The 13,195-nt window shown below is 45.2% G+C and overlaps 1 protein-coding gene across 1 annotated transcript; it reads right to left on the bottom strand.

The window, feature by feature from the left end:
• Window positions 1-382: 382 nt before the first annotated feature.
• LOC307236383 (trypsin-like) lies at window positions 383-8,103 on the bottom strand. The gene is made up of 6 exons (XM_080008786.1): window positions 8,031-8,103; window positions 7,527-7,547; window positions 6,381-6,543; window positions 3,713-3,981; window positions 3,070-3,212; window positions 383-1,918 (listed from the first exon to the last, which is right to left on the bottom strand). The coding sequence occupies exons 1-6, from the start codon at window positions 8,080-8,082 to the stop codon at window positions 1,631-1,633; spliced, it is 936 nt and encodes a 311-aa protein (XP_079864912.1). The 5' UTR covers window positions 8,083-8,103; the 3' UTR covers window positions 383-1,630.
• Window positions 8,104-13,195: the final 5,092 nt, after the last annotated feature.

Below are 13,195 nucleotides of genomic sequence, written 5' to 3'. Positions count from 1 at the left end.
GAAGTAAAAGTATTATTATGATAAATGCAAGATACAATTGTCAGGCTTCTGCGTTTGACAGGTCTACAACAGCACCACCCAAACACCATGGCTTTATGCCTTCAACAGGACACACATACTGGGGGGAAAGTGCATTCATGCAATTCAAGTTATGAGCGAATGAGAAAGCTTCAAGAAATCATCAAATAACTTGTATAAGTAATGTTAGTGTAATAGCGTATTTTTTTACAAGGTGAATCTGACATAAAATGTAAGATTCAACATCTGAGTAAAAATAACATCCACCCTTTTGTCAAAACAACCAAATCAACCCAATCAAACACAATCACTATGTGGATTGTGCCGTAACAACGGCACAATCCACATATTATTGATTCCAGGTAAATCCAGCTCTTTCCATGAGATTAACTGTAATTTCACTTGAAAGGTGGCGTGATTAAATCATGTTTTAGAACAATGACAGAAGTCCTGTTTTATGTGAATTATATGAAAACATATTTCTAATGTTACACAGAACATTTTCTTTCAATAAATATATATTTATTGTTTTATCCAAATAAACACCTCACAGTATCAGTTATCAATCAGTGCAATAGAATTATCGAACGATTTTTTAACAAATTCCGAAGTAGCCCGTGCAAGGACTAAATCTTCAACTCTCCAGCTTTGTTTCGAGGTCAAATTGCAGCATTTTTGTCCTTCATTTAGTTCTGTGTCAAGTTCACAGTCAACTCCCACATTCACACTTGTTTCATAACTATTTTTTTTTAGCTTAAAGTCCCTGTAAAGCAACAATAAATATGTGTTCTGAGTTTGTCCCACCACAGAAAAACGTGTTATTAACCACCGAGCCAAATTTGAATGATTAAATAAAACCGCCGGGTATATTAAATGTATATTCAAAATCGCGGGGGGAAAAAAAGGCAGTTCCCTATGATCTGAGACGCTGGGGGGCGTGTCCCGCTGAGGACGCTGAAATCGCGCCCGATAGCGGGAGAGGTGCAGCCTCTCTCAAGTGTCAAATACCGCTAATGCAATACATGCATATACAAATCCGATATCGGAAAGCCAATAACGGGCTGTTTTTCCATTGTGTTTGTTTTGTTCTGCAGTTCAAAATAGAACACGGAGCCGGAACAGAGCCCCGCCCTACGTCACCGGGTCATGATTTAGGCCCGCTCCCTGCCGCCGCCCCGCGGACCCAAAGGTCTCCCATCTCCCTCCCTGAACCCCGTCTCTGCGGGTAGAGTCCCCTACAAACAGTTTAACGGTCTAACTCCACGACGTTTAATGTTTTTAGAAACAAATCTCTGAGATTGACTTCACCGGGACTCGAACTGCATACGTCCACCGTTGTTAAACAGCTGATCATAAACCCGTTGGTGACATAACATCTTTTAAGTAAAGACGTGAAGAGCCACGCCTGTTCCCAAAAATAACATCACAGAACCCCAAAACATAAAGCCGGAAAATGACTGTCTTTAAAATAACAAAGGTGGGAAATCCTAGAGCCTTTAGGAAAGACCGAAACAAAAAAACTAATAAAATACACGATTTTTTTAGACCAATCAAACAAAGTAAAATGGCCTCCAAAGGAACTGTCGAATTCCTACGATCGGGGGGTCACATTTTAGGAGAAGAGAAACAGGGTGAAGAGGACGGGGAGGGTGAAAACCAGGAGGGAGACGGTGCAGGAGACGACGTTGTGCGCTGTGGACGTCAAGCAACTGTCGCCGGTGAAGAGGACGAAGCCCGGCTGGTCCCTGGTGATTTGGCTGTTGATCCAGGTCTGGTACTGGGACACCCTGGCGTAGACGCCCGGGAAGTTGGGCTGGGCGCAGCCCCGGCCGAAACTCACCACCCCGGACTGGACCCACTGGGTTCTCTGCTTGCTCTCCAGGGGACCGCCCGAATCGCCCTTTGCAAAAAGAGACGCAACACGTGAAAGGATGTCAGCGTGGCAGCACGCGATCCGTGAATCTTAAAAAAAAAGGTGCCGACTGGTATCCTCAATGCACTACAGGGGATGTGGGATATGAGGGCGTGGCAAGTTGGTGTGTTCACCCTGTGAGCGACAGTTTCCTTGCTTGTCTAATTTGACCTATAAATTAATTCCATTCGTTAAGCTGTTTCTGTGATTAAAGTTTGCTCGTAAAAGACGCCTTCTTTTTCTTTTTTGGACATCTGGGTGGGTGGCGCAGGGTCATCAGAGTGCGAGCGTCACAGGCAGGAGCAGGGTGGTGGTCAGTGGGCAGGTCACGCAGTTTTTACAGCTTTTTTAGTTATTGAGACACTGTGTCTGTGCGGGTAGCACAACCTCCAGCTTTAACAATATACTGTAAAATAAGAGAGACGGGGCACAGCGGAACACTCCCAGGGCGGGGCGGGACCGTCTCCCAGTTATGTTCACGTTTGTTTTTTTGTTTTGTACAAGTAGGGAACTAACGGAAACACATCGAAATCCCAACTAAAAATACACCGTCTTTTTCTAAAAGGGCCGCTCCGTCCCGTCTCTATTTCCTTCTACTTCCGTCCCGTCTCCCCTACGTGACGTCACCTTCAAGTTTCGAGGGCGAGGTCAGATTTTTAGGTGGGGGTCTGGCTAGTTGCCTTCCCCAAAAATGAGTCCGGCTGTAATTGTTAGTGAAAGAAATTATTATATCAATGAAAATAATTCTCAAAATCAAATTGCTGCACGATTTCCCCCACGCATTCGTTCACCGGGTGTGCCACGGTGAAAGTCGCCCTTTAAAATTTCCCTTCGCCGCAGCTAACAGGGCGGGGCTCTAGCCCCACCCGCGAATAAATCTGCCCCATCAGTTAAACACCCGGCCGCCCGCTCCCAGACATGTCAGATGCTCGGATGGGTCCGAGGACTAATTTCCACGCGGTGATCAGGGTTCAACTCTTATCAGATTCTGGCTTCACTGCGTCCCCCTCTCCCAACGCTGGTCTGACCCGGTACTCAACAGATACTCGGTGCAGGAAAGGCGCTCTAAGATAACGACAATCCTCCAAAGGTGTGCTTTCACCCCGTTGCATTCTGGGAGCAATCGGGCGGGGACGTACCTGGCAGGAGTCCTTCCCTCCGGCCGAGAGCCCCGCACAGGTCATGTTGTCCGTGATTCCTCCCCCGTAGTTGGAGTTGCACTCGGTGTTGGACACGATGGGCACGTCCACCTCCTGCAGAGCCCCCGGAGACGGGAGTGACACTGCGCCACAATGAAAGAAATGAGCATGTTTATCTTTGATTTACATCACGGTGGACGTGGCCTGCATTCATTGTTCCGTCCGTGCGAGAACGAAATTTATGGATATTAATTACTTGGATGCAGTCAATTTTTTACGGCAATATTGATAAAAATTGTAACATATTTCCCAGTATTTTACTACCTAATAATAATCCATCCATGTCATCTGGAATTATATTGGAAATATTTTGTTCATCAAATAAACTCTACTCTACGCCTATAATTTCCAAACTCCTGATAATTTGGAAATAAATCAATAGGGGATTTATCTGTGTATTCGGTAGAACCTACTGTGTATGGGTGGAGTTAATTAATCTCAGGTCTGTGCACTGGCTTGTATAGTGGGTGCTAACACAGAAATCCAATTGCAAGTGTTTGAACTGGCATAATTAGAGGTCAGGTGTAGCTTCCATTTATTTCATCCCCCCCCACGTGACTTTGCTCCAGAAAAGGTTCCTCACCTCCGCTGCGGATGGTTCCCCAGCCAGTGACCCAGCTGATGGTCCCGGCGACAAAGACACTGCCACTGGCCGCCAGACACACCGGACGTATGAAGTTGGTGAAGTCGACGGGGGAGGAGAGCTGCAGCAGAGACACGTCGTTTTCGTTGGTCGTGGCGTCGTAGTTGGGATGTCTGATGACCTGCAGGACCTGCCGGGACACCTCGTTGGGGTTCAGGCCCTCCTGGTTCTCACGACCGAGGTAGATGATCAGTCCAGAGGTGCTGGAGCTGCAGATAGATAGATAGATAGATAGATAGATAGATAGATAGATAGATATTACCACTCATTACCACTAGTAACTGCTAGTAACCACCTACTTAGACAGTATGTTTATAATATACGTAGAATGGCATACTATACTAATAATAATATATAAGATGTAGGTTATATGACCAAAATGTGGTTGATAAACTTACATTTGAGTGTTTATGAAACTTTGAAACAATGCACCTCTACCAGGTCCTCCACACCCCTTTCTTATTCGTCTTTATTTTAACTATCAACAAGGGATCGAAATCAAACAAGATCTGAATCATGCTGTGGTGTGGCTGGTGTAGTTTTAAAAGCCACCCCTGACCTGGATCTAGGTCACTGGTGGATCCAGGACCAGAGTGGCTGCACGCCAGTTGCTCGTCGGTTGGACTGGTTTGTCAGGCCACGCACAGAGACACAGAGAAGACGGGGTTGTAGCGAGCCGGTCCAACCGACGAGCAATAGGTATGAGGCCACACTGATCCTGGATCCACTAATCGCCTGGATCCAGGTCATTTGTGGCTGCTCAAACTACACCATCCCCACACCACACACGCCAAAGACGCATATGGATTAATTATGGCCTGTATTATCAGATTCAAAATTGGAAATGTAAAATAACCACTGCGTGTGTGTGTGTGTGTGTGTGTGCATCTGTGTCTGTATTTTTAAATTAAATACATGAACGTATACGTATTAAATTACTTAAACGTATTAAATACATGAAATACGTGAACTGCTGCACGTAAGGAAGTAATAAACACGAAACAAGAGGAATCCGCTCGCGACAGTCACAGACACAGCAGTGTGTCGGTAAAAAGAAGTTCTGTAAAAATGAGGAAATTACATTTCCATAATGTTCTCTTCCAGGGTTCAGCCTCTGCCTGCGTGATTTCGATTGCAGGATTTGAATCAAAAGCAGGGTGATGAATATGGTGAGTATTGGCACAGAGAAATCAAAATTAATTCATTGCTTGATTTTTTTTCAATTCCAGAGTATAGAGTTTGAGTTTCAATCAATACAAAAAAAATGTAAACGCTGTAAATTCTACAAAGAATGTCAAATTGATTCAAACAGTCCAGTATATTGCAATTTAAAGGTGTGAAGCAAGTTGCATACAAACTCCCTTAGATTAGTTTTCTGTTTAGTTTCAAAGCAACTTCCTGCTGTTACATTCAAAATGGAATATTACCTGAGACCCATGGGTTCATGCATTGAAATCTGCTAGAACATTGATGGTTAAATATTGACATATTTACATAAAATGTACACTCACGGGGAACTTTGTTTGGAACACCTGTGCACCTACTTATTCACGTGATTATCTAATCATCCAAATCATGCAGGTTCGGGAGCTCAGCAGGTTTAGTTCATCTTCACATCAACCATCAGAATGCGGAAAAAAAAAGTCAAAAAAGTCTCAGTGTTTTCGACTGTTGCGTGATTTTGTGCTTTTTTCTTTTTTTCTGTCACATGCTGTATATGTAATGTTAGAATGTGGGATGTTCATATTAGACATGGCCAAAGTGTCAAATAATGAGGTAAACTCATGACAAAGTAGTCACTGTGAACAAAACCCTCAGGCCGCCGACCGCGCTGAACGCTCGCTTTTCAGAGGTTTTTTCGACTCTCTGCACGAACTGGCGTCAGCTCGTCACAGATATCTATGTTCATCTGCTTCATCCGATCCACTGCGCGTTTCTCCAAGCGAAACCAATAAAAACAGTGTGTTTTTATTGTGGATGTATTCATTGTATTTTATTTTATTTTATTTTCCGACCTTTACATTAAATAAGAAAATCTCATAAAAATCGCATACGAGGGTCCTGGTGCCTGGGCCTCGGGAGGGGGGCTCCACCCACTGACACAGCCCATTTTCGGACAGGATGGATCGGACGCGTGTTAGAATGGCTCAAATGCATAACATGAGTGATATTTTCCACCGAAAGAATGTCTAAACATGTTTTGGGGACCTCAGAGCCCTATTATTATTATTATTATTATTATTATTATTATTATTATTATTATTATTATTATTATTATTATTATATTATCATTGTATTGCATTATTATTGTATTATTGTATTGTATTATTTGTATTATTATAATTGTTATTATGTGTAATGGGTTTCATTACAGAATGCCAAAAAGTGATCCATTCCATCCAGTGCCTTATTTATAAAAAAAAAAGATCAATCCGCCAATCGAACAATATGGCACTCCCATGAGCCAGTGAGGTCACAACTTGTTGATACCACGCATCATGAAGCGTGACATCACATGAAGGGTAAAAGCAGTACGGGACATTTTTGTATTATAACTGTATGTAATAATATGTTGGGTTCGACAATCAGATGGCCCCACAACACCCACCTGCCGAAGCAGTGGGCGGCGCTGAGGACCCACTGCCGGTTGATGAGGGAGCCGCCGCAGAAGTGCTGCCCGTTCCGGTGCAGACTGGCCTGCCAGGGCCACGTGCCGGCCGCCGCGTCCTCCCCTCCCACGATCTTAGTGTTGAGCGGAGCAATGCCACATACTGATAGAGTAGAAAATGAATTAAGAAAAAAAAATATATATAGCTTTAGAAAAATCCAAAAGAATGGTGAGGGGACATTTTTTTTTCGAAGCTCATCAAGAATTGAATGACTCAAATCCTCATTGACTTATAATGTGTTTTGTCATTTCACCGACAAAGATGAGTTGGAAATTTTTTATTTCCTCCTGTCGATGATATCGGGGATTAATTGTATATTAATGAATTGTATTCAAATTTTTAGAACCTTGTTTCCCAAATAATCCGGAACACGTCATTTTCAAATCTGGCGTGCTCATTGTACGATGCTGCATTTCTGTACATTTTGGTGTTTGACAGACATTCTCTTTCGGTCGTGGTTCGGGGGTTCTGAATCATATTTTCCGCCTCAATTTCAAAACGTTCCATCTCTTCGCCCACAAAAATACTTTGGCACCTGCCCTATTTTTACAAACCACAATGCAATCATTGCATTGTACAACATCTTCCATTGTAGTTGTTAAATGTTTGAAGCTATTTATGAACTCTGACTTGTGTCCTCTGTCAGAAATCTTGATAAACCAGCTACTAATAACTGGTTTCAATGGCTGTAGAAGATTCCACTGAGATTACCAGCTTCCTCTTTCACATGTTGCATTGAATTAGGGCCCCTACACCTCCAGAAAACCCAACAGAGAATCTCGGCTCCCAAGAAACTCCCCCCTCCAAAGGCACAGCTCGTACTCTTGCATTTCCACCATTCCAATAATTCCGAATCCTTAACTACCACCACCAGCACTGCAGAGACACGCCCAGCATCCCCCCTCCCTTATTAGTAGGCTACCACCACTGGCTACTGTACGGGCCTGCCAGTGGCTATATTATTATTATATCTTACATAAAGTAGAAGTAATAATAACAATAATAATAATAATAATAATAATAATAATATGAATTCGTTTTAACACCTGTTACTTGAATTAAATAGGAAAAAGAGTTCAACTTACCATCTATTTGTGCTCTGCAAACTGGGGAGATGAAATCAGCGGTGTTACTTATCAAACAACAGTTGATCATTTGAAATCTTTGGTTGAATATTAGGGAATATTATAGGACCTGAGCAACAGGAAAGAAATGTGCTGTGTTGTTTTTTTCAATAAATCATGAGATGTCATTGGCAACCAACAAAGCAAACCAACCGGTTGTTCCTCTTTACTAAAGAAGTTCATGGTTTCGTTCATGGTTTAACGGTCAAGGCTGTCAGTGGTTTAAGGCCATTGTTTTTGCTTTTGATTTTCAACAGCAAAAACAATCTTCGTATTCCACCTTCATGTCAACACTTGTGAACAACACACACACACAGAACTAGGCAATATATTCAAGGGGAACACATTCCTTTCCATATAAAATAAATCACTCAGTCTCTATTAACTCGAGTTTCTCAATCCAAAACTACCTGTAACTTTTTTTTTCTTACAAATAGTTTTAGAACAAAAAATAAATTCACTCACCAAGTATTAAGGCCAAAAGAATGACATTCGAGAGGATCGGCCTTGAGTCCATCTTGATTCTCAGTGATACTGGTCTGTGGCAGCACTGAGGTGTGACACCTGTCACAGTCAGTGTTGCTGGCAGAGCACACACCAGTCCAGCCAGTTCTCCTCCTTTGACGTGCTCCCAGCTGTGTCATTTACACACACACACACGCACACACACACTTATATACTGTATATGTATATGCCTTTATAGTTCGAAATTAATCAAATTATTTTTGTTTATTGTATATTCATGAGTGTGTTATTTTCACACACACACACACACACACGTATATATGTATAGCTTTAACACTTCAAAATTCATCAAACTTCTCTTTGTTTCTTGTGTATTTCTAGGTTTATTGTCAGTAAGTTATCGATTGCACGTTTAAAAAAAGATACCTTTGGAAATACAATGTCACTTCCTGAGTATACATGTTCTTTTTCTCCAACGCACACGCACACACACACACACACACACACACACACACACACACGCGCGCGCGCACACACGCGCGCGCGCACACACACACATGCACACACCCACACACACGCACACAGATAGATGTATCCTTGTGCAATTTCCTGCTTTTACACTTCAAATTGTTGATAAAGGTTTACTGTTTGTTTTTTTTTGTTTATTGTTCAGTATTTATGTTGATCGTCTGTGATTTGTTGATTTTTTTTTTTTTACGTTTTCTATTTTCTATATTTGATTGATATATGAACTGTCTTGATTCCTTACGTTATTCCTAACTATCAAACTGGTTCTATATGTATGTAACGCACATTTCCTTGTGTGTTCCAGGAAAGGTCAGCAATGAGCTTTGTGGAAGCTCAAATTTCTCTTGGAAAAGATTTTCAAACACTCATCTCTCATGTGCGATTATTTCTTTAAATTGGGGGAAATGTCTGATATAGAATGTTGAAAAATTGTGTAGACGACATCCCCAGGGTTCCCTCCAATTGTATTTATTTAATTTAGGTTTAATGTGACAACTACTGTCATTTTAATTGTAGAATGTGCATTGAGAGGCATGATATAATTGCAGTAACACACACACACACGCACGCACGCACACGCGCACACACGCACACACACACACACACACGCACGCACAGACACACCGTTCAGCCACAACATGAGAATCACCCACCTTTAAGTTTATATTCAGCTTAGCTTTTGGAAAGGTAAGACCTTTTCATTGCTTATATTTTTAATATGGCCCCGTCATCATCTATTCCAAACAAACGGATCAGCCACAACATTGAAACCACCACTAATAACCACTAATATTGTGTAGCTCCCCCTCGTGCCGTCAAAACAGCTCTGACCCGTGGAGGCATGGACTCCAAAAGACCTCTGAAGGTGTCCTGTGGTATCTGGCACCAAGACGTTAGCAGCAGATCCTTTAAGTCCTAGAAGCTGAGGTGGGACCCCCATGGATCGGGCTTGCTGTTCCAGAACATCCCACAGGTGCTCCATCGGATTGAGATCTGGGGAATTTGGACGCCAAGTCAACACCTTGATCTTTTTGTGATGTTCCCCAAACCATTTCTGAACATTTTTTGCAGTGTGGCAGGATGCATTATCCTGCTGAAAGAGGCCACTGCCATCAGGGAAAACCATTGCCGTGAAGAGATGTACAGTACTTGGTCTGCAACAATGTTTAGGTAGGTTGTAGGTGTCAAAGTAACATCCACATGAATGTCCGGACCCAAGGTTTCCCAGCAGATCATTGCCTAGAGCATCACTCTGCCTCCGCTGGATTTCCGTCTTCCTAAAGTGTATTCTGGTGCCAGCTCTTCCCAAGGTAAACGACGCACACGCACCCGGCCATCCACATGATGTAGAAGAAAACATGATTCATCAGACCAGGCCTCCTTCTTCCATTGCTCCATGGTCCAGCTCTGACGCTCACGTGCCCATTGTAGGAGCTTTCAGCGGTGGACAGGGGTCAACATGGACACTCTGACCCGTCTGTGGCTACGCAGCCCCATACACAGCAAGCTGTGATGCACTGTGTGTTCTGACACCTTTCTATCATAACCAGCATTAACTTTTTCAGCAATTTGTGCTCCAGTAGCTCTTATGGACCAGACGGGCTAGACTTCACTCCCCACGCACGTCAATGAGCCTATGGGCCTCCATGACTCCATTGCCAGTTCACCGGTTGTCCTTCCTTGGACCACTTTTGGTTGGTACTAACCGCTGCATTCCGGGAACACCCCACAGATGCTCTGACCCTGGATGGATAGATAGATAGATATACAGAGCTAGACAGATGGATAGATAGATAGATGGATAGATAGATAGATAGATAGATAGATAGATAGATAGATAGATGATAGATAGATAGATAGATAGATGGATAGATAGATGGGGGAGAAGACGACAGCCTTCACGAGGCCTCTCCTGTGAGTAGTGAGAAATGGTGCAAGACCAACTCACGAAACTAATGTCGCCAAAGAATCATCGAGCTGGCAGACCAAGGTACAAGCCAATGCCAAAACCAAGGCAGAGAACATCCTCTTTAGGACGGGCGGACACCCCCACCGTCGAAAACCAAGGTCTGCCGGTGCTCCAACTCAATGTCGAGGGCCTTACCATCGCAAAACTCGAAGTCATCAGGCATCTCGCCGATTCCAACAAAGTGGCAGCGGTCCTCCTGCAAGAGACACACTGGGTGTCAGATGAAAACCTCAAGCTTCCTGGGTTCTCCCTCGCTGGATCCATCCACAGCAAGAAGCATGGAATGGCAACCTTCGTCCGAGATGGTTTGAGCTGGGCAGCCACCAGCCAATCTCCACCTGGCTGCAACATCGAGTGGCTGGCCACTAAAATCCAAGAAACATCTGTCGTGAACGTATATAAGCCCCCACCAACAGCGCTGACTGCATCATCACTTCCATCCGTGACTGCTCCTGCCATCTATGCAGGTGACTTCAACTGCCAACATACGGATTGGGGTTACCAACACACATCACAGGATGGAGAAGCACTGAGTGAGTGGGCCTCTAACATTGAGGCACTACTGCTGTACGACCCAAAGGAGCCCCCAAGCTTCTGCTCTGCACGTTGGAACTCTTATACCAACCCAGATCTGGCCTTCGTCATATGCCGCAGTAACGACCTGAAACCGGAGAGACGTGTCTTGGACAGGTTCCCTCGCTCACACCACCGGCCATCCATCATCAAAGTACCATCCCTAGTACAGCCGGTAGCTGGCAAACCGGTCAGGAGATGGAACTTCAGGAAGGCGAACTTTACGGTGGAAACAGAAAGAAGAACTGCTGGTCTCATGGACCCAGAAGCAGAAGACGTGGATGCTGCATACATTGCCTACTGTGAAGTCCTCCTAAGGGCAGCAAAGCACAACATCCCATGTGGCTACAATAAAAACTATATCCCGGGCTGGGATGAGGAGTGCAGCTGCCTGTTGCGCCAACACCAGCAGGCGATCACCAGGGAAGAAATGGACGCAACAGCAACAACCCTACTGCAGAAGCTGGATGACACCCGAAGGGCTAGGTGGACGGAAGTAGCGGAATCCATCGACTTCACCCACTCCAGCCGGAAGGCGTGGCAGACCATCAACTTGCTCTCAGGGAGAAAAACAACACCTCGTAGGTGTCCAGTGACTGCAGATGCTATTGCTTCCCAGCTCCTGAAAAATGGTCGCTTCCCTGATGCGGACAAAAACTTCGCACGACTGACATCGTGTGAGGTATCATCCCTCTCCAGAGCAGCCAGCGCTGATGCTAATCTCTCAGGAGACTTCACAGCAGCCGAGCTAAAGGCAGCAATTAAAAAACTGAAGCTGGGCAAATCACCAGGTCGAGACAATATCCACCCAGAGTTTGTTATGCACCAAAGTGAAAGAACATCTCAATGGCTACGCACATTCTTCTCATCATGCTTCCGGAGGTCCAAGCTCCCGAAGACCTGGCGCCTTGCTTCCATCATAGCCTTTCCAAAGCCGAACAAACCCGCCGAAGACCCGAAGTCCTACAGGCCCATATCCCTGCTCTGTGTCCCGTACAAGATTCTGGAGAGGCTGATCCACAGCCGCATTGAGCCAGTGGTGGACCCTCAACTCCCACCGGAACAAGCCGGCTTCCGCAGAGGCAGGTCAACGGTGGACCAGGTAACGCTACTCACCCAGGACATCGAGGACAGCTTCCAAGATAATGAGAAAGCTGGAGTAGTATTCCTAGACCTGACAGCCGCTTATGACACCGTGTGGCACCGTGGACTACCCCTGAAACTGTTGAGAACAATCCCGGACCGGCACATGGTGAGATTTATTATGGAGATGCTATCTAACCATAGCTTCATCCTACAAACCAGCGATGGCCAGACCAGCAGGCTCAGAAGGCTGAAGAACGGTGTCCCGCAAGGCTCTGTCCTCTCACCAATGTTATTTAACATCTATATTCACGACCTGCCAGACACAACATCCAAGAAGTACGGCTATGCGGACGACCTGGCCATCATGCTTCGATGCCCAACATGGAACACTATGGAAGAAGGCCTCAACCGAGACATGGGCATCCTGGCAGACTACCTCCAGAAGTGGCACCTTCAGCTCAGCATGGGCAAAACAGTGTCTGCAGCTTACCACCTCTACAACCGGGAGGCAAGAAGGGAACTGGACGTGCATGTTGGCAACATCCGCCTGGAGTTCCAGCAAGCCCCCAAGTACCTCGGCGTATGCTTGGACCGGACGCTGTCCTACAAGCAGCACCTGGATGAAGTGAAGGCCAAGACAACCGCAAGGGTCTCGCTCATCCGCCGCCTTGCAGGCTCGACTTGGGGAGCTTCCCCCCAGACCCTACGCATATCCACGCAAGCCCTGGTCCTACCCGTAGCGGAATACTGTGCCCCTGCCTGGAGCAGAAGTCCACATGCGAACAAGGTGGATACTGTCATCAACAGCGCCCTCCGGATAGTAACTGGTTGTCTGAAACCCACCCCTGTGTCCTACCTGCCAGTCCTAGCTGGTATCGCCCCACCCAGTCTCCGACGGGAAGCAGCTACCCTCGCCCTGGCAAGGAAAGCCCAGAAGAACGACTGGCACATCCTACACAAAGCCACAACAACACCGGCACCACCATGCAGGCTTAAGTCTCGCCATCCC

Source organism: Zeus faber (assembly GCF_960531495.2).
Source record: "Zeus faber genome assembly, chromosome: 11".
In the NCBI taxonomy this organism is placed as follows: domain Eukaryota; kingdom Metazoa; phylum Chordata; class Actinopteri; order Zeiformes; family Zeidae; genus Zeus; species Zeus faber.
This window is presented reverse-complemented; position numbering and strand designations above follow the sequence as displayed.

Bases quoted from the DNA above. Each gene is read 5' to 3' on its own strand.
- LOC307236383 (XM_080008786.1), bottom strand. From the start codon at position 8,082: ATGGACTCAAGGCCGATCCTCTCGAATGTCATTCTTTTGGCCTTAATA. The intron at 7,548-8,030 runs GTGAGTGAATTT...TCATCTCCCCAG, and splicing joins TCTTTTGGCCTTAATACTTG to TTTGCAGAGCACAAATAGAT. The intron at 6,544-7,526 runs GTAAGTTGAACT...CTACTCTATCAG, and splicing joins TTGCAGAGCACAAATAGATG to TATGTGGCATTGCTCCGCTC.